This window comes from Typopeltis vanoorti, chromosome 1 (assembly GCF_054136105.1).
Source record: "Typopeltis vanoorti isolate ZY-2024b chromosome 1, IOZ_Tvanoo_1.0, whole genome shotgun sequence".
NCBI lineage: Eukaryota > Metazoa > Arthropoda > Arachnida > Uropygi > Thelyphonidae > Typopeltis > Typopeltis vanoorti.
This window is the reverse complement of record NC_143549.1, coordinates 139,266,916-139,294,503: the sequence shown is the minus strand read 5'-3', so window position 1 is coordinate 139,294,503 and position 27,588 is coordinate 139,266,916. Positions and strand designations below refer to the sequence as shown.

The window sequence follows — 27,588 nt, the reverse complement described above, 5'->3', positions numbered from 1 at the left end:
TCAGGGGTTACCTGTATCTGCTAATGATACAAAGTTGGGATGGTGTTAAAGGATATAGCTGATAGCTATAGCATGTATATAGGCTGATTTGAACTTCACTGGTTCTCCGAGCAAATAAGTGTCAATTCAATACTGACAAGTGTGGTGTTATGCATCTTGGTCTAAGGGCATAATATTATATTAATTGGATTGTTGTATAATTGGTCACTGAAGACAGAGATCTGGAGGATGGGATTGGGGGGTGGATTGATGTTTAAGGGCCACACTGCAAATCTGTTATCACTTTGTATCAACTGTAGTATTGAAAAAAACTGACTTGTAGAAATAAGGAAGCTTTCTCTCACTTTACAAGGTTTTGGTACGGCTTTCTTAATTCTTAAAACTTTTTTTTTTTTCCAAAGCAAAATAAAAAATATGATTTTGTGTGTTCAAACTAACAACTTACAAGGTTTTAACGTTGTTGGTTTCAACTGTTGATTTGATGATATTAACAGATGGCTGAGATTGACAAAAAAAAATACTCTATCTCCTGTCTGTATCAGTAATGTATTATTCATCTCTGTCTTACTTAGTTTATACAACAATTTGCCTTGTAGCAGTCATCTAAATGCTTTTCGCAAAGTAAAAAAAAAAGAAATAGTGTTCTCCCTCTCTATATTTCATCACTTTACCATACAGTGCAAGTAATTTGTAAAATCAGGAATTCCCCTTAGAGTAACCTTTATAGAAAAACACTGTCCTATTAACCTAACTCTGCGTTTGAATCCTAATCAATAATTTACCTCAGTCACAGCTACAGATATACAGAAATTAGAAACTTTTTCCTCTTTTCCCCCACATTTTCCCTCTTTTTGAATCTTTGGGACCCTTCCTGTAATGACACTTTTATTAAACAGTCAAGTGCACAGTTGACTGCTTTATACATTTGCTAAAAATAGTATTATTATTACAGCAATCTCCATGGAATCAGCAGACTCATTTGGAAGAACTGCTTAACTTGCAGCATATTTATCATATTGAACCTTACACTCCTTAATGCTCCCAGCATTCACAATGAATTCTGGTAATGTATTCCATTCACCCACCACTCCATGTAAAAATATTACTCCATATCTCCCTCTTCCCCACAATTTTACATAGCTTCCAGAGATGGCCTCTCATTCTTCCCCTCTTGCCTTCCATTCTTTTTATAATCTCTCTCTCTCTGTATTAATCCAATAAAATTCCCCCATTCTCAATATTATACCACTGTTTTCCACCAAACTTTGCAATTTATATTCTCTCACCCTCTCTAAATAATTAGCATTTCAGAGTCCTGATATTGCTTTGGTCACTTGTCTCAGGACTCTCTCCAATGCTTCCACATTACACCAAAAACTAGATTATGAAATTTGAGCATAATAGTCCATGTGTAGTCTGAACAATGCTTTATTTATTGGTGCCACAACCACTTCTTCCTTATACCTATTTGTCATTGTGTTTTCTTATCATAGCAGCTTTGAGATGCACAGTCTTTATAACACTTGCAGTGTGCGCTCTAAAATTTGCCATTGAAAGACATCTTAAACAAGTAATCGATCATGTCTCTTCATAGGCTCTTTGTCATTGGTTCAGGTTCTCTGCAAAAAAAAAAAAAAAACTCTGTGTACACTTCTGCCAGAAATGCACTCTTTACCCACAATCCTGATTTAAGAATGGGACAAACTATCATCCCAGTAGCACCTGAGGTTAAGTTCTTGGGGTCTCATCTTTGACAGAAAGCTAACATTTTTTATACACATTTGTCATTTGGAATAACTGCAAAAGAACATTGAATCTCCATTGCACTCTGTCCCCCTACTGAGTGGGCTGTGGATCGTTCTTCATTACTTTATCTGTATTGTGCACATACGTTCAAAGCTGAATTATGGGTCTCAAGTGTGTGGTTCTGCAAGGCAGAATAACCTGCAACAGTTGAAACCCATCCATCATTAAGGTATATGGATAACTACTGATGCTTCGCACGTTGTCCACTCAAAGTCTACGTTGAAACAAATGATCCAACTCTATCACTTAGATGGAAACATTTATCCATTAATTATGCCCTAAAAATAAAGCATCTCCAGAACATCCTACTTGGGCTAGTCTCTCTCTGCAATGGGGAAGCTCAATACTACACACATCAGACTACCATACATGCTTTTGGTATGCATGTTAAAGAGACTATGCAAACTTTTGGCATGAATATTGACAACATTGCCTGCACCAAACATAACAACATCCCTCAATGGCAGATTTTCACTCTATCCTGCAATCTCTCACTTTGTCAACTACAAGTCTCATACTCCATCTGTCTACCTGCAATTGGTCCTCTGTGTGAGGCACCTGTTCATAGTGGAGAGGATCTCCCAGTGATGTTACTAGCTCTTTTCAATTTTCCCCTTTGCTTTTCTTCATGTATTCTTCACTCTACTTCTCCTCAGTCTTTTTCACTATTTTATCTTCCACTGCCATCACTGGGATTCAACGCCTTGCTGCAGTGTTTGCCATGCGGTGTGACCCATGAACATCTGGAGGGGTATCCTGGTAGTCTTTCACTACTTTGGCCTCGACTTACTGCAACACCGTTGATCCTGGCTGCGCCCTCAAGGACTGCCTGTTTTGCTGAAGCAGAGGCCAAAGTAGTGAAAGACTACCAGGATCCCCCCCCTCCATGTTGCAGTAAGTCTCCTTACTGCAACATGGTCCAGGGACAGGGCCCAAGGCTTGCTGTTGTGCTGGCATAGTGTTCAGAGTAACCCTGCTGTTTCACTCCCAAGCACAGTCATTGCTTGTCGGATAGTGGGCACCCACGTATTATCCTGTGGTGAGTGGAACAAATAATCAAACCACTCAAGCAGGAATCCATCATTCTCAATTTTTTCAGGGCCTATCAAAGCTCCAACCAAGTGTTGATGCCATTGATACACCTTTTGATAACAGAAGTAAGAAACAAAAGACATGATACCAGTGCAAATGTAACAGTTTTTCTAATCATCTATGCAGCAGGTGAAAAGCATAGGGAAAATGTCACCCTTCCTCATTCAAAAAGGGTCTAGAAGGCTGGCAGGTTCTCCCAAAATAAAAGTTAAAGTATGTTCTAGCAATGTCCTCATGGAAACAACATGTCAACAGCATTCCAAAAAAACTACTTGGAGCTACATCGATGGGTGGAATACCAATAACAGTTACACCTCCCCCCCATAAAACACTCGATTACTGCAGAGGAGTGATCTCAGAATGGACTCTCCTAGATGTTCCTGATGAAGAAATATGTTCAAAGCTAAAGATCCGTGGTTGACAGGTAGGAGGCACATTCTGAGCCATAGGGATGGCACCTGGTTCCAACCAGAAACCTCATCCTTATCTTTGATACTCCTTAGCCTGCAACATTTGTTAAAGCAGGGTATTTCAGTTGTCCTGTTAGACTGTACATCTCTAATCCACTAAGATGCTTCAAATGCCAGAAAGATGGACATGTCCAAAATTCCTGTCATTGGCTCAGCCACCTGTGGCTGATGTAGTAATAAAGAACATGATAACCATTCTTGCTCTGTCAAGAAAGCTATCCACCATACATATCAGAAGTGGAAAGACGAGAAAGAAATACAAAACATAAAAACAGTATAGAGCATATCATGATGCAAGAAGAAAGCTAGCCACCACCTCACATGCTCTGAGATCCTCTTATGCTGAGAAAGTAACAGTTAAGAAAATGTCAACTGCAACTCAAACTTGCATGTCTATTCCAATATTTGATAATTTCGCCATACTTGAACTTTATGATTGTGATTGTTCTGTTGAGTGCATCAGTTGTACAATGTATGGTCCCACTCCAAAAATGGTCTCATTCAAAGAGACGACCCACTTGTGAAAAAATTATGGCAAAGTTATCACTTAAAGAAAAGCCAAGACCCTCCCACAGAAAAATTCTTTCATATTCACTGGAAGCAACTTGAACTTACCCATTGATGCTGATACATCGGAAGGTGTATTGGATATTTTTCCAGAGAAAGAGATGGACATCGGTTGTCCATACTTTACAAAATCTAATGAGAAATATAAACCTGACAAGGATAAGCCCTCAACTTCCCAGAAATCAGACAAGTCTATGAAGCCTAAACAAAGGAAAATTTTTACAATGGAACTGTCATGGGTTTCATCAGAGTATCGATGATATCAAGAACCTGCTTCAGAAACACAAACCTCTTTGTTTCTGTCTGCAGGAAACTTATTTAAAACCCAGTGAGGACCCTATCTTTAAGAATATCACTCTTGTATGCAAGGACAAAACTGGAGATGGTTCTACTCATGGTGGAGTAGCTATTTCCTTGGGCAGTCATACTCCTCCTTTCCATTATGTTCAGCTTAATACTGCTCTGAAAGCAGTAGCAGTTCACCTATCAGTGGGATTTCTAATCACAGTATGCCCAACATATTTACCACTGGATTCAGAATTAAATTAAATGGAATTTGATAATCTCGTAATGCAACTGCCTCAGCTCTCATACTCCTAATGGGCGACTTTAATGGACACTCTGTAAGATAGTGCCAACACAAATAGATGAGGTCGTATCATTGAGTGAATGCTCAACAACCATGACCTCTCCCTTATTAATAATAGAGCAAATACTTTCTTCCACATGCCTACCCACACCCTATTCAGCAATTGATCTTACAATCTTTTCCACTGCTCACATGAGATGTTGATGAAAACATATATATGGAAGCAATCATTTTCCTCTTATCAGCATTATGTCTTCACAGGAGCCATGTCCTCCTACATGGATGTCCATGTGGAAAATGGACCAGGCTGACTGGAATATGTTTTCCCATTTGCAAAATTTAATACGAAGCAGTCAACCAGACATCTATTAATGAAGCAGTGAAGTATATCACTGATTGTATTATCCATGCAGCAACCACAGCAGTTCCAAAAAACGTCATCTCAATTTCCACTCCATCCAATGCCTTGGTGGAACCAAGAGTGCCAAAAAAGATCAAGATAGAGCATGGGATATATTTTGTAGATGTCCTACCACAACAAACTTAATAATATTTAAATGTGCTTGGGCCAAAGTACATTATGTGAGACATCAGAAACAATCCTGGATTAAATTTACATCATTGATTAATCAAACAATCAATGCAGAAACTGTTTGGGATAAAATCTGTAAGATGAAAGGTAGATACAGAACAACCTGTTTGTCTAATTGGAGCATAATAGATTATTGTTGCCGATCCCAAAGCTTTCCATTCTTGCTCTGTCAAGAATGGAAAGCTTTGGGAAACTTGTAGACACTTTGGGAGAAAACTTGGCTAGGATCTCAGCAAGTTTTCTATCCTCCTGATTTTTAATTTTGAATTTGAAAGAACAACAAGAGAAACAGCAGCTAAGCTTTTGTACCAGTGGGGATTGAACTGTTCAATCAGCCTTTGTTAAGGAGGAACTAAAAAGAGTACTTCTCATCTCTCACCCCTAGTGCAGCTGGTCCTGATGATACGAGATGATAAAATATCTCCCATCATCTTCTGTGGATCCTCTCTTACTATACAACATAATATTTACAGAGGAAGACTTTCTCAACTCTTGGCATAAGTCAATTGTCATTGCTATCCCAAAGGCAAGAATCCACCCAGGCTAACAATTATTGTCCTATTGCTCTGACTAGCTGTCTTTATAGTCTTGGTAAAAATGGTTAATACAAGACTTCTCTGGTACTCGGAAAGCAGCATGCTACTTTCTAACACACAATGTGGCTTTTGTAGACACCGATCAACCTTGGACCATTTGGGCCCATCTAGAAACATATATAAGAGATACTTTCCTGAAATGAGGACGTGGTTTCAGTGTACTTCGATATGGAAAAAGCCCATGACACAGCCTGGAGATGTGGCATATTAAAAGACCTATTTAATCTTGATCTGAAGGGACAACTTCCTGTTTTTTTTTTAAGAACTTTCTCTCCAGCTGTGTGTCCCAAGTTCAAGTGGGAAGCACATTATCTCGTCCATATCATCAAGAAGAGGTGGTTCCTTGAGTCTGTCTTAAGTGTGACCCTCTTCACTATTAAAGGGAATTCAATTCCTCCCCCAGTAGGCAGTTGTCTTTATGTCAATGATTTCACAATTTACTGTCACTTCTGCAATATATGGGTCATTGAAAAACACCTTCAACAAGCAATCGATTGTGTCTCTTCATGGGCTCTTTTTCATGGGGTTTAGTTTAGTTCTGCTGAAAAAACTATCTGTGTACACCTCTGCTGGAAATGCACTCTCCACCCCAATCCTGATTTAAGAATGGGATAAGCTAGTATTCCCATTGTTCGAGAGGCAAAGTTTCTGGGATGCATCTTTGATAGAAAGCTCACTTTCTTTACACACATTCGTCATCTTTGGGTGCAAAAAAAGCATTGAACATCCCGAACACCATCAGAATTTTATCCTTTACCGAAAGGGTGTAGATCGATGTTCCTTGCTCTGTATTTATCTTGCACTTGTACATTCAAAGCTTGATTATGGGTCCCAGATTTACAGTTCTACAAGGGAGAGCACACTCCAGTGGTTGGACCTGATCTATCATCGGAGAAGCCATTTAGCTACCAGTGGTTTCCACACATCACCCATTCAAAACCTTTATGTTGAATCAAATGAACTCTCTCTGTGTCTATCGCTTAAATAAAAACATTTTTTTCTTAATTATACCTTAAAAATTAAGTCTCTTCCAGATCCTGCATGACAGATTCCATAGCTTCTTTAACTTGCATACCAAAGAGGCTATGGAATCTATTGGCATGAGTGTATACAACATTACTTGCACTAAACAAAAGAGCATTCCTCCATAGCAGGTTTGCACTCCATCATGCAACCTCTCATTTTGCCAACTACAGAAGTCTCGCACAGAACAGACCACGCTGATTTCTTGCCTATCTATACTGATGATTCAAGATCAGAGATCTCTGTTGACTGTGCTGCTGTGTTACCTAACATTATAATCTCCAACCAGATCTCATTCAATTGCAGTAACTGTACAGCAGAGTTGCATGCCATTCAGCTCGCACTTGTGCATATCAAAGAACACTTCTACCAAAAGTGTATAATTCATATAGAATCTTTACAGAATCTTTATAATTCATATAGAGTTCTTTACAGGCTATCTCCTAACTGGTATAATATCCACATCCAGTGCTTGGTGAAGTACTTCAACTTTGGTACAAAATAAAGACCCTTAATTTTGATTTTCATTTGTGTTAAATTCCCAGCCATATTGGAATTAAAAGAAATGCAGATTGCAGCTGCTAGATCAGTTCATACTTTCTTGACATACTGTTTGACAGTCCCTTATACTGACTACACAGGTTATAAAATCAAAGTTAATTGCCCAATGGTAATACTCCTTGCAGGAAGCACTGTTGAACAAATTGCATGAGATTTAGCCCGAAATTAAGCATTGGCAGTCTAGTCAATATAGGAACCGAAAAGTGGAAGTTGTTCTTGCTAGGCTCTGCATAGATCACAGTCATCTCATACATTCTTATTTACTGAGGGCTGATGATCCACCATGTGCCTCCATGGCTCAGTTGGTATAGACAAAGTCCTTTGGTCAGAAAGACTTGTGATTCCTGTCCAAGACGTGAGGAACCTTTCTCTGGTCTCTTTCAATTAAAGGTGAGTTAGCCAGTCTCATACAGAGGTGGTTGGGGGGAGGGGGGTTCACCCAGAAACTCGGGTTTTTCATCCCCCAACCCCATGCATCTACAGATATAGGACACACTAGGAGGCATAGTGCCAACCACCTTTTCCTCAAGACGGTTGCGGTTGTCAAGTCCATAGCTAAAGAACCTCAATGGTTCATGAAAAAGCTTAAGACAAGACAAGATGATCCACCATGTATGAAAAATGCATCATGTGTCTTATCATTTGTGGATTTCTGGTGGAGCCAACACTTCACATGAGAGAGAAATGAAATTTTTTACCTATCTTTCCAAGCCATATACAATCATGCAGATGTTATCAGACTCAGACAAATTACATGACGTTTTTGATTTGTTACAATGAATTAATTTATACAGACACATTTGATTATAAATTTTATTTATATGTAAATATGCCATTGCTTAACTTAATATTTATACATAAATATTATTTACTAAGTTTTTCTGACTAATACCTTGTATAAGGCTGTAACCTTTGCTGTGGCCCAATATGTCCTCTGCTGTCCTTGCACCAATAAACCAACCAATCTCTTTCTTGCTGTTCTCATAATGAACCCACATCAGTACAAATTATCCACTTCTAATTTGTGATAATTAAATATAGTCACAATCATTTGAGCTTTAGGTAGCATTTTTGAATGCAGCTGTCTTGATTCACATCTCAGCACAAGTGCTCTAAATGGCAACCTGCACTACTTATAGGCTATATTTTCTGTATATAACAAAGAAAAGAAGAAAAAAATTCTAAAAAAAAAATGTCACAGCTCATAAGTATTTTTATTTGAATAGAAACAAAGTAATACATCATATTATTTTGGCATTTTAAAAATAAACAAAACATTCCTTTTTGAGTGTCTCACATCACCTGCTAAGATAATTATCCTCTAGAAACATTAAACCCATTCTTTCACTTTTCCCTCTCCTCTTTTTCCCTTGCTGTTCTCTGAGAATATTTCTATATACTTTCATTTCTTTTCCTGTGTGCTCAATTCAGTTAACCAATTTTTGAACGTTGTGATAATCTTCGGATAAACCAACTTGAATTAGTACTATGAAGTTGTCATCCATATTCTTGTTGCTTCTTGCATTAGTAGTCATATAGATATATATAATATTAATATTGCAGTCCATTTGGAGACCCATGATGACTGTGTTTATACCATTGTTTTATTGTGCTACTCATTAGACAGTGACTTTATCAGTTTTTTTTCTTTTACAGATCCTAATGTGTTTAAATTCATCCTACTTACATCATCATCTCTCTCTCTTCATACACACACACATAACACTTTTCATTTCATGTTCATTTTTTTCCTCCTTGTAATTAACTCTTCTACTCTCATGCATCTTTCACTTTAGTCATTCTCTCATGCTTTGCCTCATACTCATCACATTAAAAAAAATTTATTTGATGTTTTATTTTTTTCTATTAAGAAGTGAATAGCTCAAACAGCAAGTGTCTCTCAGATGGGACTGAATTTTTGTTCCAATTCATTCAAACTTCAGTGTGTCTAAGTTTGGAAGTAAGCAAATAATTGTCAAACATTTGTTCTTATTCCAGCATTTTGTATATATATTAATGTTCATTCTTTTCATATTCGAACATATCCTGATATAATTATTTCATCTTCTATATTTTTCAGGGACATCGTATATTCAAGAATTCTGCATATGCACAGTCAACAGTGTAGCTAGCCCCTTTGTTTTACATGATATTGTGGTAGAAGCTAGCCATTACTTAGCTCGGCCAGGCTCAGCACCAGCTCTTACTCAGCCATTAAGGTCTCATCTTCTTACCCCTCTCATTCAAAAATGCCAACAAATGTGAGTTTCTTATGTTTTGATGCCTTAAAGAATTCATTCAGATTTTTTGTTTCATTTTCTTATATTACAGAACACTAATATGTAACCTTCTTTGATGATTATTACACCTCCATAAATTAGAGTTATATCTTATTGATTTTATTTTTAAATGTGTGATATGAGTAAGTATTATATTGTAAATAAGCATTCTGTTGGCAAACATAATTTAATTCTTTGTATAACAGCATGGTTTTCCATGTTACACTAAGAATTATATATATATATATATGTGTGTGTGTGTGTGTGTGTGTGTTCAATAATTTTAATGACTTAAAACACCGAGAAAATTAAGAATAAAAGTTTAATAAGGACACAACTAGTTTAGTTTGTAAACCAACTTCATCAGGTTTCAAAGCACAAAGGTATATACAAAAAGACCGACAGAAACATTACAACAACAGAGCTTTCAAAAACTGTAGTTAAGTTTAAATTGGAGTCCTCACTTCAGTTCTAGCTGCATTTATATGCATGCATGTGATCTTGCGAGAACACCAGCTTAATAGCAGAGCTATGAGAGAGTGGTAAATTGTAACTAAGGTTGCTATTCATGTGGGTAGAATTGAGGGCGTTTTTTTTTTTTTACTGCAGGATACGTCTTTCAAGTTCAACATAACATTTGTGAATATTAGAAGTTAGATTCCAGTCTATTTGGTGTTGGCAGCCTTCATTAGAGTTTACAGAGAACAAGATGTGGCTGGCGAGGGTGCTGGCTCGGATTCTATTATAAAAGATGTCTCTTTTGTTCTCTTCAAAACGGAGAAAGATTGATTTATCAGTTTGTCCGTAATATGGTTTACTACAACTACAAATAATTCTGTACACTCCTGGGAACTGAAGATTGTGATGTTTTTCTTTGGGCTGACTAAGGATAGATCTGAGTTTTGGTAAAGTAAAGAAGATAAATAAACTGATAAATCACTCTTTCTCCATCTTGAGAAAGCTTTCAGAGCACAAAAGAGACATCTCTTATAATAGAATCCGAGCCAGCATCTCGCCAGCCACGTCTTGTTCTCTGTCAACTCTGATGAAGACCGCCAACACCAAATAGACTGGAATCTAATTTCTAATATTCACAAATGTTACGATGAACTTGAGAGATGTATCCTGGAGCCAAAAGAAATCGTCCTCAATTCTACCCACATGAATAGCAACCGTAGTTACAATTTACCAGACTCTCATAGCTCTGCTATTCAGTATTGGCGTTCTCACGAGATCACACACGCATATTAATGTAGCTAGAACTGCAGTGCAGACTCCAATTCAAACTTAACTACAGTTTTTGAAAGCTCTGTTGTTGTGGTGGTGTCATGTTTCAGTCAGTCTTTTTGTATATACCTTTGTGCTTTGACACCTGATGAAGTTGGCTTACCAACAAAACTAGTTGTGTTCTTATTAAACTTTTATTCTTAATTTTCTCGGTGTTTTAAGTCATTAAAATTATTGAACATGTTCATAAACCAAGTCAGTCTGCATACACACACACACACACACACAAGCAACTGCAAGCTAATGTTGTATTATCTAAGTATGAGAAATTTTCAGTTTTCTTTAATTTTTAACACACACATACATATGCAATTCTTTTAATTTTTAGACACACACACACACACTTTAGCTTGCCTGAAAGAAACATTTAAAGGTATAAGCTAATTGCTTGAGAAATTTTTGCCAGAAAAACTTATGAATGTGAGCCAGAGTATTTTTGAAAACGAAGTGTGCAGCCTATAAATGATCATTGTTTCAGATTTCTGTCATCTTGAAATTACCTGTTTTACTCTGTATTTTGTTTCCTGACATTTAAATGTGTAGAATTTGAGATGTCAGAAGAAAGGAGTGTCAGATTTTCAGAGTAAAACTGAATATGCTAATATATGTTATTTAAAAAAAAAAAAAAACTACTTTATTTACAAACTAATTCGCATACAATAATACTTTCATAGTGCAGTTAATAAGTATCAAAAAAATGTTCCATGCTATGCAAAACTGCACAATTTAAAACATTATAATAATACATTATAATGTAACACATTCCAAACAGACAATTACAGTATTGGTTGGCGAGGGTAATTTGTTTGCTGCAATCTCACCAGAAATACTAACTAATGTACACAGAAAAATTAAAAATGATTAAAATAAAATCAAAAAAACAGTAAAGATTTTTATTGTTGATGATTGAACACGAGTTTTTTATTTGGAAAAATTGCATTTAAACAATGTAGTTTACACAAGTTTTTTCTTCAATTTGTCTGCAAGCATATCTTAGTAACATCAAATAGCATTTTGCAATACTTTCTGAACTTTAATGCTTTGTTCAATGTTAGGCTTTGGTGTCCACGTGAAAATAAGAAGCATAGTCTATTTATACAATAAAAGTTGAAAGCCCATTTCATGAGAATACTGCTGTAGGTACTTCATCACAGTTTTATCTAATTTATCTTTTTCTTCATATAAACATTGTTGATCAATCTAGATCCTTTAAATGTGAGTCAGTGTATTTGCACACATTGTCATTATCCAAAATTTCAAATCTGAGATATTTTCAAAGTAAACAATTTCTTCAAAAACAGTTTTAATTTAAGATTCAAAACTAGTAAAATTAATCCATCATCATCATCATCATCAAATTCCTGCCATGTACCCTCAAGGGGTGTATAGGATATGATAGTACTACATGAAAAATGTACATCATTACTACCTTCCTATCTACAATTTTCCTCCAAATCAGTCTGTTACTTGTCAAGACTCCAACATTATCAGATCTGGGTCGTTTTCCTGCCAACCTGGCAGAGAACACTTGTTTTACTAATCTTTCCTTGCCCATTCTGTTTAAGTGACCATACCACCTGAGATTAGCTCTGCTAACACATTCCTGGATGCTGACAACATCAAGTTCTTTCCTAATATTCTCGTTTTTAATATGATATTGCCATTGATGCCATCTGGTCACGCCTCTAATCTTTCTCAGGACTCGAATATGTGTGGTCTCTAATCTTTGGTCAAGTGTTTTACTTCTGACCCAGCTCTCAGATCCATAAGTTAAAATTGGTTTGAACACTGTCTTGTATATAGCTAATTTAGTGTTCCGACTAATTTCTCTCTTATTCCATATGAATTTATTCAATTGACTTCCTACCATACCAGCTTTGTTGATTGTGTTGTCTATTTCCATATTTAATTTACCATCTTCACTAAAAAATTGTGCCTAAGTAGCTGTAATGTTTTACCTGTTCCACAGGTTCTCTGTTCACAATGCAGTTGACATTTTCAACAACTCTGCCTATTTTCATTTTGCTGACCTTCATACCATATCTATTACAATAGTTATTCAATTTAGTCAAGGAATCTTGCAGACTTATAGGGGATTTATTTAGGAGTATAACATTGTCTGCATAAAGTAAAGAGCTGACATTAACATCTCCAATTTTGATATCATGTTTAATACCACTTTTCTTCATAATGTGATCCATATAAATAATGAATAACAAAGGGAATAATGTACATCCTTGTCTCACACCAGATTTAACTGGTGTGAGACAAGGATCATCTTCCTGTACTACCTTCAATTCTAACTGCTGACTTACAACTCAAATAAAGACTAAGTATTGCTTGATATAATGCCCCATTGACACCATATGACCATAGTGTATTGAATAGCTTCTCTCTTGGCACCTTGTCATATGCCTTTTCAAGATCAACAAAACTTAAATATAGATCTTTGTTATATTGCCATCCTTTCTCAACTATCTGCCGTAAAGTGAAAATATGATCTGACAGCCTCTATTTGGCCTGAATCTCGCTTGTTCTTCACCAAGCTTCTCTTCTACAATCCTTCCCAACCGTTTCTCGAGTATACTTGCATATATCTTACCAGGAACACTCAGTAATAAAATGCATCTGTAATTCTCACATTCAGTTTTATTTCCATTTTTATATATGGGTACTATGAGAGCTCTAATCCAATCATCGGGAATTCGTCCCTCTTTCTAGGTTTTCTGAAATATGCAGTGCAGCCACTGTAAGGCTTTTATACCACCATACATCAGCATTTCTGATCAAATATCATCTACTCCTGCTGCCTTTCCACATTTCAAGCCTTTGATGCCTTTTTCTACTTCAAATATGGATATGTATTCCTGACTATATGCCTGTTGAGTGTCTTTTACCACTGTGTTATTACTGCTTGTTTCACTTAGCAATTTTTCGAAGTAATTGCTCCATACTTCAAGAATATCTTTTCTCCCATTTTCATGTTACCTTTATCACCTCTAATTCCTTTTACAACACTCTTTCCTCCATTTCTGAGCTTCTTCAACAACCTCCAGAATATCTTGCCATCTTCTTGATATTTATTTTCTATGTTCGTGCTAAAGTCCTCTAGTGACTTTTGTTTAGCTAGTTTTACACAGTGTTTAGCTTTCTTACATTTTTTATTATTATTATTATTATTATTATTATTATTATTACCACGGGCTACTCCAGGAGTCCTTAGACTCATCGAGGGAGGCCCTAAGCATCATGTTCATGCAGCTGTTCAACATTCTCACAGTATCTATCATAACTTGCCTTGAACTCGCTCACTGTCATAGCACCCACAACAGACTCTGGCAGCTTATTCCACTCATTTACCACTCTAAAAGTAAAGAACCCAGCTCTAACACCCCTGCTAACCACGCTCTTGCCCAGCTTCCATGGGTGTCCCCTAGTTCTCCCACCACCACCAGTCCTGATCTCAAAAATATCATCTGAATTAATCCTATAGAATCATTTTAGCAATTTGAATATCTCAATCATGTCTCCCCTTTTCCGCCTATCAACTAGTTTCTGCAACCCACAAATCTTCAACCTGTTCTCATATGGTTCATTCCATAGACCTGCTATCATCTTAGTCACTCACCTCTGGATCCTCTCAACCTCCTCCCCATCAAGAAGGAACCGAGGTGACCAAATCTGGGCACAGTAGTCGAGATGAGGTCTTATCAGGGCTCGGTACAGAGGTACAATAACTTGTTTTTCTCTGCTCGTCAAGGTATTTTTCAACAACCAAGTGAGTTGATGAGCTGATTTAGCTACTTTCGCAATGTGCCCCCTAAACTTCATCTCCCTATCCACCAACACTCCCAAGTCCCTGGCCTCATCAATCTCTTGGAGTACAGTTCCACCAATGTGGTATACTGCTGCTAATCTTTTCACTCCAAAATGCATAACCTTACATTTTGTCACATTAAATTGACATCCATTCTCCTTAGTCCAGAACTCCAATCTATCTAAGTCATCTTGCAAGACTTTGACATCTTCTGCATTCACTATCGCCCTACCCAACTTTGCATCATCAGCGAACAAATGAACTGTCCTACTTAGACCCTTCCTTATATCGTTAATGAACAGATTAAACAGCAGTGGTCCAAGAACAGAACTCTGTGGCACACCACTAGTCACAGGCCGTTTTTTGGACTCTGCTCCCGAATAAACTACTCTTTGATATCTCTCCATCAACCACCCAGCTATCCATCTCACCAACCCTATATCCATTCCCATATGTTGTAGTTTACGGATTAGAATTCCATGTGGTATCCTGTCAAACGCCTTTGCCAGGTCCAGCAGTATCACTATAAACCCATTTCCCTTATCCAGTTCAGCCGTCACTTTGTTATAAAACTTGAGCAAGTTACTGAGGCATGATCTACCCTTCACAAAGCCATGCTGTCCTCTGTACAGTATCTCATTTTCATCAATCCATTCCTGTATTTTTCCCTTGACTACTTTCTCCAAGACCTTGACAACGACTCCTGATATGCTGATCGGTCGGTAATTTGCAACCATAGTCTTGGATCCTCCTTTATGCAGTGAAACTATTTTCCCCTCTTTCCACGCCTTCGGGACTAAGTCAGACCTGAGACTCAGATTAAACAACATGGTCAAGGGCACTGATAATTCATTAGCCGCTTCATGCAAGACTCGTGCCGGTATACCATCCAATCCCACAGATGTATTCGCATTAAGGTTCTAATAGACTATTCACCTTCACTTCATTCATCACAATTCCCATATAAACTAATGGTTCCTTCATTTTTTCAACGCCACCACCTGGATGATATACTTTTGCAAAGTGCGCGCTCAGTAACTCCACTATATCGACTGATTCAGTGACCTCCTTACCATCATCATTCCTTAAAATCATTTTGCCGTGTACAGTTTTTTTTTTTTTTTGCGTGCAGCATATTGAAAGAACTGTTTTGGATTCTCTTTTGCTTGCATAGCTAGTTTCCTTTCATAATCGGCTTTTGCTGTTTTTACCACACTCGTTACCCTTCTGGCCTGTACTTTATACCGTTCGTGTGCCTGCAGGTCACCCCTTTCTTTAAATTCCCTCCATAGTTGTTTCTTTTTTTGCAGCTCAAGCTTAATGGTGTTATTCATCCATTTAACCCCTCCTTGTTTCACTATTCGGACCTTAGGTATACAATCAGCCATAACCTCCTGTAAATGCTCTTTGATCACTTCCCATGCTCTATCGACGTCCAGCCCTTGCAGTTGTACATGCCATGGCACTGATCCAAGCAATCTCCTAAGCTTGTCATACTTGCCAGCACGGTAATTCCACATATACCCAGTCTTAATCACAAATTTCACACCTTTAGCCACCTCCCAGGTCAAGACCTTATGATCACTCTCACCAATAGGTGGCAACATGGTCATATTCATTACAGTCAAATTCTCAGATACTATTACCAGGTCAAGCACTCTCACACCCCTAGTATTTTCAATTACATGCTGTTTCAGATAGTTATCCCTTAATAATTGAATAAAATCCATTTCCTTCCTCACATGTGTCCTCGCCTCCTTCCAATCAATGTTACCATAGTTGAAATCCCCCATAATAATTACCCTCCTTCCACTCATTTCATCAATTTGTTTATGCATACCATCTCCACCATCTATTCCATCACCTGGTCTATAGCAGCACCCAACTGTATATTTTATTCTGCCAGTATCAATCTCACACCAAATAGCCTCAAATGAGTCTCTGTATTCTCTAAGAGCACAAGCTGACTTATTTGCTGGGAACATTTGATATGCTTTCTTCTTTATCTTCACTGCCTCTTTAACTTCCTGTGTCTACCATGGAGTTCTGGTTTTTCTATCCTTGCAGACAACCTCACCACATGCCTCTCTGGCTGAATCAATCAGTGTTTTCTTTGAGGCTGCCACTGAATCTCCAAGGTTTGGTTCCTCTTCTCAAACTCATTCATTTTTTCTTCAATAATCTTTGTGTATTTTAGTCTACAGTTCACATCTGAGAGCTGCTCAACTTTTATTCGCTTTAACACTTTCTTACATGTTATTCTTTTCAATATGAAATTCAATTTTATCCTGCTCAAGACTAAATAGTGATTACTTCCAATTTCAAATCCTGTGTAGGTGTCGTACACCAGGGAGAAAACATCACTATCAACAATAACGTAATCAATGAGACTTTTCTTATTCCTTGCCTCTTCTCTCCATGTGAATTTCTGCACATTTTTATGTTGGAACATGGTGTTAGTAATAACCAGTCCATGTCCTGAGCAGAAATCCAACAGGTATTTGCCAATATTATTAGCTTTGCTCTTTTCTCCAAATTTTCTCAAAATGTCTGACAATCATTTTCCTACTCTGCTATTTAGATCCCCAACATGGACCAACTTTTCCGTTTTCATTGTGTCAGTTTCTTTCTCTAAAGCATTAAAAAATTCCTACACTTCTACCTTAGTAGAACCATCTGTGGGACCATAGGCATAAATAAGTCTCATTGGCCAGTTCCCCAATCTCATATTTACCCACATCACTCTACTTGAGACTGCCTGCCATTCAAGAAGGTTAGCCTAGTATTTGGTGTTGAATACTATGGCTACTCCTTCTTTTCCTTGATTGTTATTGCCTGAATATAACATTTTGTATTTATTGCTCAGAAAGATCTCACCAGTTTTTTGTCTTTTTTGTTTCAGTTACCCCTATTATGTCGATCTGGTACTTATCTAATTCCTCAGCTAGCTCCATTTCTTTGCCATTCAGGCTTAAAGATCAGTACATCTTTAACTCTGGTGATGTTGAATTGGGGTGTGCTTTCAGATTTGTTCCAGTAGCGGACTTTTCGCTGTTTGCCCTGGTTCCCTGGCGAAAACAATGGGAGCCTTGTTTAACTGGGCGATGCCCCAGCCAGCATGAAATTTTGTCATGTTGTACCATCATTTTGTATTTTGGTTTAAGCCATTAAGAATACAATTTGGTTGGCTAAATCCCAAATTGCCAGCCCATCCTCGTTCATTCAGTATCCAGGTAGATACCCAACAGAGTGCACCACGAGAATGTGAAGATTGGACATTAGGTCAGAAGCCCTGGTCGGTTCTCTGCATTCCATAAAGGCTATGTGGAGGTCTCCTCTCAGTTATATAGCTTTGACCCTTCAATCCAACAATGCTTTCAATAGCATTCTGATATTAAAACATTTCCAAAAATTTGTCCTCATCTCCTATTGTTGTTGTTGTTGTTGTTTTTTTGGCTCAAGAAAAAGTTTATCTCAAATAATATGCCTTAAACATAACTGTGACACCTTGATCAATCAGCTGCAATAATGATCTTGTGTTGGTGGCAGTTTTAGGATTTTAACATTTTCATGCAAGTCAAAAATAGTCATAGGATGACCTGGTGTCTTGTCTATTAACAACAAAATCTTAAAATCAGTATCTTTATCTTTGCGGTAACACTCAACTGTGGGATAAAAAAAACAAGTTGTAAACTATTCTTCAGACATTTGTCATATCACTGGTATGCTCTTAATTGATCATTCCTTAGCACATCCCTTAAGAGCCTGTGGATTTTCAGCTTGGCAAACAATCAGAATCTTTAATTTAAAGGCACCAGATATATTTCCACCTAATAAAAATGTGAAAGTCTTTTGAAATTTTATATTCTGATAGTGACTTTTCCTTTTCTGCTAAATAGGCATGTGAAAGCATCTTCTTCCAAAACAGACCTGTTTTGCTGACATTAAAAATTTGTTCATCATTGTAGCCTCCTCCTTTCAATTGCCTTTAACTCACTGACACTTTCACTTACAGTTCAAATATTATGGAAACCCATATGCTTTTAAAGTTATAAAACCAGCCACTACTTTATGGAAAAAGTTTTCCCTTTACTATCATAATTAGAGAGGCTTGTTGCTTTAGTTTGAATAATCTCACTTAATGGAATTTTTTTTCTGATTGTACTCTTCAGTCCATATTATTAAAAGACATTCCACATTATCCTACAGGAATTCTGTGTTTAACAATCACTTTTGTCATATAAAATGCTGTGGCCATTCCTTGTTTTGTTGATTTGATCTTTCTTCTTAATTAGCATTTGTACCAGTGACTCATGCATTTCTTTGCTTTGTCATGTGCTATTTTAGCATGTGTGATCTGCTCCTCCATGATGCTTTATAATTTCAAGTTTTTTTTCCTGGTGTTAACCATTTATGCTTGTTAAGTTCATAAGCTTTGTTGCATTTCCTCTTCTCACTCATAATTGCATCTAAAAGGAAACTCATATGTAATAAAAAATTTTAAAAAAATGTGTAAAGTGATTATGACTTTGCTGCACCAAAACTAAAATAAACTAAAGTGTGTGTCAATACAATCATTACTGCAGTATGCTAAATCACTACATTACATGACTGTTTTAGTAGAGTAGGAATGTCAGTAATGCAGTACAGTACCATACTACTGTGAAAAATTATTTAAATTTTTTTGTGGTAAGATAGATAAAAGCAGAGTATGAAAGGAAATTAGCAGTGCAGGCCAAAGATAATCCCAAAGAGTTATTTCAGTATGTTGCAAGTAAAAGGAAGAATGTTTATAACGAATGATTTTAATGAATGCCAATGGCAGGGAGGTAAGTGAATCAGGTGAAATAGTAGAATTACTAAGCGAACTCTTTGCAAGAGTATATCATCCAGGTGGAGACATTGCAGTAACAAGAGAGGTAAAGGCTTATGTGGAAACTGAGGTAAAACAGGAGGTGCAAAGCATATTACAGAACCTTGATATCAATACAGCTATGGTATTAGATGGTATACCAGCTGATGTTTTATGAGAAGGTGCTAGGGAATTGGCAGTGCCTTTGACAACATTGTTTAATCTAAGTCTGGGTTAGTCCCAAGGGGATGGAAAGAGGGGGAAAAATAGTTCCATTACATAAAAGAGGCTCCAAGACTGATTTAGCAAATTACATTAACAGGAATCATAGTCAAAGTACTGGAGAAATTAGTCAAGAGTAAAATACAGGAATGGCTAGACAGAAAGGGGATACTATATGGGAACAACATGGTTTTGTAAAGGGTAGGTCGTGCCTCAGTAACTTGCTCAAGTTTTATAATACAGTGACATGAGTTGGATAAAGGTAATGGGTTTACATTGAAAGTTTTTCCACTCGGTTATACTATAAATTAAAATGCCAAGAAATTATATTTTTGGTTTAATCCATTATCCAAGTGCCCAGTCAAGACGTTATTTCATGCACAAACTTTGTTTGCTTACACTTAGATTTATCACAATTTAGGAGTTTGTTAAAGTACTCTCTTCACCTGTTTCTATTTCATCTCTAGAGGCTAGTATTTGTCCATTGCAATTGTTGATTATTGTTGTTTTCATATGTGGGTCTAATTTTTGGTTTCATGTAAAAATTTTCTGGAATTACTTACTGTAAAGTATTTATTTCTTCATTCTGTTCATGAAAAAAAGTTTATTTTCTGTTGTCTTATTATTTTATTGGCTTCCTTGCTGCTCTCTTTGTATCTCAAAGTGGCATGCATATCAGCTGGATATTATTAAGCCAAGTGCTTCTATCTTTTTTCTTTTTCTTTACTGCCCATTCACATTCTTCATTGAACCATTTTTTACACTGTATTTTATTTTGAATTCCAATTGAGTTTTCTGCTGTTACTTTTCTGCTATCCTTGATATGATTCCAGATGTTTTCAATATTTTCATTTTCCTTCGGTTGTATATTTTTCAATTTCTGTTTTAATTCACATTCACATTTTCTTTTATATCTAGTTTGTTAATATTGTATATCAGTTGATTTGCGTGTGCTAAAAAATATTTACTGTTTATTTTAACCTTAAGTATGGCACTGGTTAGAAAATGATCACTATCACAATCAGCTCTTCTGAAGCTCTGAATATTGTGAATACAATTTCTATGTCTTTTACGTATTATGATATGGTCTATTTGATTGAATGTATGACCATCAGGTGATTTCCATGTTTGTTTGTGTATATTCTTCCTCATAAACATAGTTCTTCTTATTATTAAATTTCTGGATGTGGCCAAATTAATTAATTTTTCTCCATTAATATTTGTCTCTTCATTGAAGGCTTTGGTGTCCAATAATTTTTTTTTTTTTTATAAATTTCTTCTTTTCCAATTTTTGCATTGAAATCACCTAATAAAATTATTATATCCTGCCAGGATTAATTCCAGTTTTTCACAGAACTAATCTTTTATTGACTCTTCTGCAGCTTCTGTAGATGTGTGTGCATTAATGAAAGTTATCTTGAACCATTTTGCTTGTACTCTTAGCTTGCTTATTCCTTCATTAAAGGCTTCAAATTCAATCCAAGATGACCACATTTTTATCAGAGTTGTTTCCATCATAAAGTAGCAAAAGGTTCTATTTCTTCAAATTTACTTTTTGTCCAAGTATAATCCTATATAAGATGTCAATGACTATTGTCATGCCAAAGTGCATAACTTTACACTTACGAACATTGTATTGATGGCCATTATCATATGCCCATATACTTTCTGCCTATTCAAATCATTCTGTGAGTGTTGTATATTAGGAGCATCCCTCATTGCATTGCCCTGTCTATTTTTGCATCATCTGCCGATGATGATGCAAATGTTTGCTACAGTTGAACACTCCTGTTGGGTCCTTCCCAATATCATTAACCATGCTACTGGCCAAGACGTCTCTAGACGTCAAGGTTATCATGGATGCGAAGTGCATATTAAAACTGTGAAATATATGATGGATACGAAGCGTATGAGGATGAGTATCTGATCCATAATGGCCGGTAAGATGGTTAATATATAATTGAACAACAGTGGCCCCAAGGGCTGATCTCTGGAATACATCCCACTGGTCATCTTAAATCTTTGAGATTCGCACTCTCCCATATACCACTTTCTGATACCTGTTCCTCAGCCACTCACTTATCCAAGTCAGCTTTATATTCCAACCAGTTTTCTCCAACAGCCTTTGATGTGGTATCTTATCAAATAACAATATTATAGCATGTCAATTCCCTTTATCCAACTGAGCTATAGCATTGTTATAAAATATGAGAAAATTGCTCAGGCATGACCTCCCTTTAGTAAACCCATGCTGTTCCATGCAAAATATAGCTTGTCTACCAACCCATTTCTGAGCTAATACTTAAGTTATGGAAACATGTAAAGAGTCTAACCAGTTTGGCAGAACATTCCTTTAGTATACATGCTAATATCCCATCTGTCCCTATTGCTGAACTCTTATTCAGTTTATGCAACTGCTCTAGAACCTCCATTGGTAGCACTGTTGTTGTGTCCCAATTTATGATTTTTTATTCTAACTAGTAATTTCCTCTATTACCAATGCTCGAGATATCACCAAAAAATTTACTAATACTTAAGTTATTTCTCCCCTTAGTATCCTAATATTTGTATTATACTGTGCCTTTTGGGACATTTAGTTTAAGATATTATATGCAAAAACAAGGAGAAAGAACTAAAATATGTCAGAAAGTGTAACTATGTTGCAGTCGTGACACTTTATCTCGTTTCTTAACACATTAATTTCCCGCGTGAGTAGGTTCGTATTTTTCAAGTGGTGCATTCGACAGCAATTTCAGACAACTTTTTTATCATTGAACAAAGGTTTATTAAGGTCTTTAACATAGTACAATTCAATTTTTGTGATTACTCAATTCAATGCTATACTAAATATTTACAAACTAACATTAGCTAATCACAAGTAATTAGGCTATGATCCTATAATGGGTGTCACAATCATGCCGCCATACACATTCAACACATAACTTCATATGACATGGACATATAACATTAATTCACGCTATTTAACTATCCAAACTTAAGTAGCTTAACTAAACCATTTACTGCACTAACACATAACTATGACATTTAGACTTTCTTATACAATATAATAGACATGCAAAATTCTCAGGACACTTAATTACTCATATAACATTAACACTAGCCAGCTTACTTTCAATATATTCTGTCAGATACTAAAGTCCTAGTATTGTTTTCTTGGTTACTTTAACAGTTCAGTATTAGAATATTGATAGCTAATACAGACGAATCTTAGTTAACACGAGATATAATTTACAGTACCTTTCTTTCCTGAATTTTCCATGTGGGCCTCTATCTTTTTCTGATTGAAGTATCCTGGTATAACCTCTCCGATAATCTGCTTCTCCTATGTTCCCTTTTGAACTGAACTATGCTTATGCGGTCTTTACCTTTCGTTATTCAGGACACACTTTGAATCGTCTAAATAACAGCTGTGCAACTCGCGACGTGGATATCGATTTCTTTACAGCTTTCCCTTTTTCGTGGTTGTAATTGAAGCTGAAACACAAAGAATATGCTTTCTTTTCCTCAACTATATGGCATTCTTCGCTTCTTACATAGGAAATACGGAACCGAAATTCTGCTCACTTTTGTTTCCATGTTGTGACGACGGAGATATAACTCCAATCTCACCACTCAGGAAAACACTGTGAAACCCATACGAAGGAGCTCGCGAAGAACTCTCCTGGAACAAAACCAAAAGCCAAAAAGGTCTAAAAGCCTAAAAAGTCTAAAAAGCCTCGTGGTGGTGGTGGGGGGGGGGGATTTCCAACCCTTTTATCTTGCTCTCCTAACGGCACCTTCTATAACTTCTTTTCTCTGCCCCCTACTTGATTTTACTTCACCGACCAATTAGGGTGGCGTTTTTCTGCCAAACGTCCTTTGGTCGGCGAGCCCATAACGATGTCTTAATCCGGGAATCGGCCCTGAGCGATAGTTTTTCTTTTGCTAGCCTCTAACTTAATCCCCTTTCCAAAATTTCTCTATGAACTTACTTAATATTTTAATCTCTAGCCTCTCACATACCATCTCCTATGACTAATCCTTTTCTGTCTTATTTAGTTAAATTTTCTCTTTTATATCATATTACAACATTAATATATTCTTTCTTTTTGTTAGTTAGTTCAACAAACACCTTTATATTTTATATATTTTATTGGATGCAAGAATATTTCTTTTTCTTTTAATTAATTCATCTGTTATCTTTTATGCAGGGTTTTTAATTTATTTATTCTTCATGTTACACCATGATAGCTGAGAATTCTACATTCTTAAGATATCAGGTGTAACACTGTGCATCATGCTACATATATCTAGGTTGATAGATCTTAGCAAAGTGTGCATTCATTATTTGAACAATCACATCTGCTTCTGACCTAAGGATATCATCTACATTCATTAAAGTTATTATTCCACATTCATTCTTTCTTTTACTTGCAGCATCATGATAAAATTCTTTCAGGTTGTCTTTGGTTTACATAGAAAAATTCTTTTCATACTCTGTGCAATTTTGTTTAACTTTTCTGGCCTGCACTTGAATATAGTTTATAACTCTCCTCACCATATTCTTACAATATTCCTTCCAAATCGTTCTCTTCTTAGAATTTCTTGCTTAATAAGATTGCAGATCTATTTCATTCTCATCCTGTTTGTTCTTTGAACTTGATCTAGAAACGCATTTAGATACCTTATTATTTAAGCAACTTTTTAAAACTTCCCATGCACTGCTGATATCCTTAAGTGATACACTGGGACTGAACATAAGTATTATCATGAGTTTTTCATAATTTCCAGTTTTATTATTGTTCAGCATGTAACCTTTCGTAATTGGAACATCCATATACTTAGCTGCTTCCCAGGTCAGTATGGCATGATTACTCCCAGCTGGTGGTGAAACAGTAACATCCTTAACTGAGACCCCTTCTGATGCTATGATCAGATCTACACTTTGGTCTTGAGTTGCTTCTTTTACATGCTACTTGAGAAAATTTGCTGGTAAACAACTCAGTCAATTTTCCTTCATTCTTATGAGTTTTCTCTCTTTCCCATAATCTAGAAAATAAACTTTTAAAATAGGTAAAAAATATTTTTGTGATAAAAAAAAAGTTACTAATATAGTTAATTTTCTCCATAGCAGGCACAAGTATATTTGCCGCAACACCAAAAGCATTATCTAATGGGCATTAACTCATATGACTGTCCCATCTTATCAACATTATTTTGTTGCTGAACACTGTGATCTGTGATTTTTTTTTTTTCTTTTCTTTTTCATCAGAATGCATCATGTCTCCTACTGGATATCTGGCACCAAAAATGCCTCTATGTGAAAATCCTTCATTAAAAATAAAAATAATCATTATTTTTATAGCATGAGCTTCATGCAAGGAAAAGCCTCTAGACATTCCAGCAGAAAATGGAAATTCCTCCTTTTCCACAGAGAATACAGAATTATTAGAATATCGGGTATCTTGAATGGAGTTCACTTTGATGATGTCTTGGATATTTTTATTGATGTGGACAACATGTACACCAACCACAATTCCTCAAAAGAAGAAAAATTCGTGATCAATATAAAGCAAAAATTACAAATTCAAAACCCAGAAGCTATATTGGATTCATAAAACATAATTAATTAATACATTCTTACAATTAAATTGTTGTGGATTCTTCCAAAACATCATTGGCATCAAGGTTCTCTTGCAGAAAGATAAGCCAGTGTGCTTTTACCTATAAGAGACTTACTTGAAACCAGACAAGGCTCGTACATTATTGTATGTCAGCATCATTCATAAGGACAGTATTGGGGATATACCACCAAGCACATCCGTCCTTGTGGGCAATCATACCTCGTTATTAAAGTCCTCCTCCTCGATACAAACATATAGGTGGTTACCATCTATCCTCCATTCGTGCAGATATTTTTCAGAACAACTTTGATAATCTCATTTTGCAATTAGTATCCACCATTCTCACCAGGAGAGATCTAAATTACCACAATGCTCTATAAGGTAGTGCACATTCTGGTAACAGAAGTGAGAACTGTTCAACACATGCTTAATAACAACACAGGAAGTAACACCTTACACATGCCTATTTAAATATTCTTTGCTAGCAACTTAAAAATCTGTTCTCCTAATCCCATTCCCACTGCTTAACTAAGAAGTAGAAAGCATCTGTTTTTCCATGGTGTCCATGTTATATATATATATATACATACTAGGGGCTCTGTGTGTATATATATATATAACAATCTGTATATATATGTAATAAGGGGAGGCTCTGTCCCCTTAGCACCTACGGCGCCGACCCCCCCCCCACGAGTTCCTGCCTGGTAAGACAAAAAACATGACATAAAAACGTTTCAAATTTCGGATATATATATATATATATATATATGGGCATCCATATACTTTACCATGGATACCATGATGTAAAATAGGTTGGGCTGATTGTAACACACTCTTATTTTTAGATTTGATTCTTCAACAGTCATCTATTCTCCTATTAGCAAAGCATTGTGTCACATTACTGAGTGGATAATACAAGCCCACAACTGTAGTACCCAACTGTAGTTGTGGGCTTATGTTATATGCAGTCTTGCAGTACTCAAAACATCAAACATTGAGTGTCCATGTTTCCAAAAACTATGGTGGAAAGCAGAATGTACTGCAGCAAAGAAAGCTTAAAATAATGACTTGAATATCTTCCATAAAAAATTGTGAAGACAACACAAAGGCTTCTGGGAATGTTGCAGAGGACACTGACTTGTAGAAGTAGCGAAATTCTTGTTCCATTGTATAAGGCTCTGATTAGGCCACACATAGACTATTGTGCCCAGATTTGGTCACCTAGTTTTCAGAAGGATGAAGAGATGTTGGAAAGGATCCAGAGGTGACTGACTAAGGTAGTTTCTAACCTCTGAAATGTCGAGTATGAGGAAAGAGTGAGAAGATGCAACTTGCAGAGTCTGGTGGACAGGAGGAAGAGGGGAGATATGATTGAAAACTACAAGTTGGTAAGGGGGTTGTTATAGGATCAATGCTGGAGAGGTTCTACAGATAATAGTGGGAGATCAGGGGAGAACCAGAGGTCATCCCTGGAAACTGTATAAAGAGGAGGCGAGTAAGGGAGTGAGAAGCAGGTTTTTTTCATGCAGAGGAGTGAATGATTGGAATGCCTTGCCTGAGATTGTGGTGTCTGCAGAGAATTTGAGTGTGTTTAAAGCATAGTATGATGAGCTGTGTATGATAAAAGGACCTCCAAGATGAATCTTTGACTTCATGGGGTCTTAGGTAATAATAATAATAGTACCTTACCACAAGAAATTTCAATTACTCTCAGAGACGTTTGAGCACAATATATTGTCAGAGCCAGCAGGATTCATTGATCCAATTTACATTTTTTATAATCAAATCAACCAACACTCTATGGATCTGAGACAAGAATCAGAAACCAAAGAGTAGCTATATATATATATATATATATATATACACACACACACACCACCCACTCATTCAATCCTTGAACACAATCGATGTACAATTGCTGATCTAAAAGCAACTGCAGATATTCTGGAGAAAGTTTTTTCCCAAAACATTGGCATCATATTCCTAATTCCTGCTTTCTCAAATTCTTTCTCTTAAAAATCAAAGCAGAAAAACATCTAGTTTTCTCTTTGAATGTCCGTAATTATACAAACAGTCCATTCAGAAAAGAACTGAAAACTGCTTTTCTTCGGTGTTCAGCAAGTGCTGTTTAACTAGATATCATCCATCATAAGATGGTTAAACATTTTTCTCCATCTTTCATTGATCAGTTGTACCACCTCATCAATTGTA

General features: G+C 36.4%; 1 protein-coding gene across 1 annotated transcript in view; it reads left to right on the top strand.

The window, feature by feature from the left end:
• Dora (zinc finger SWIM domain-containing dorado) overlaps positions 1-27,588 on the top strand; it is a 495,561-nt gene that overhangs the window by 439,054 nt on the left and 28,919 nt on the right. Inside the window, exon 23 of the mRNA XM_090399467.1 lies at positions 9,377-9,557. Coding sequence (XP_090255593.1) covers positions 9,377-9,557 — 181 coding nt within the window. The remainder of the gene's footprint in view (positions 1-9,376; positions 9,558-27,588) is intronic.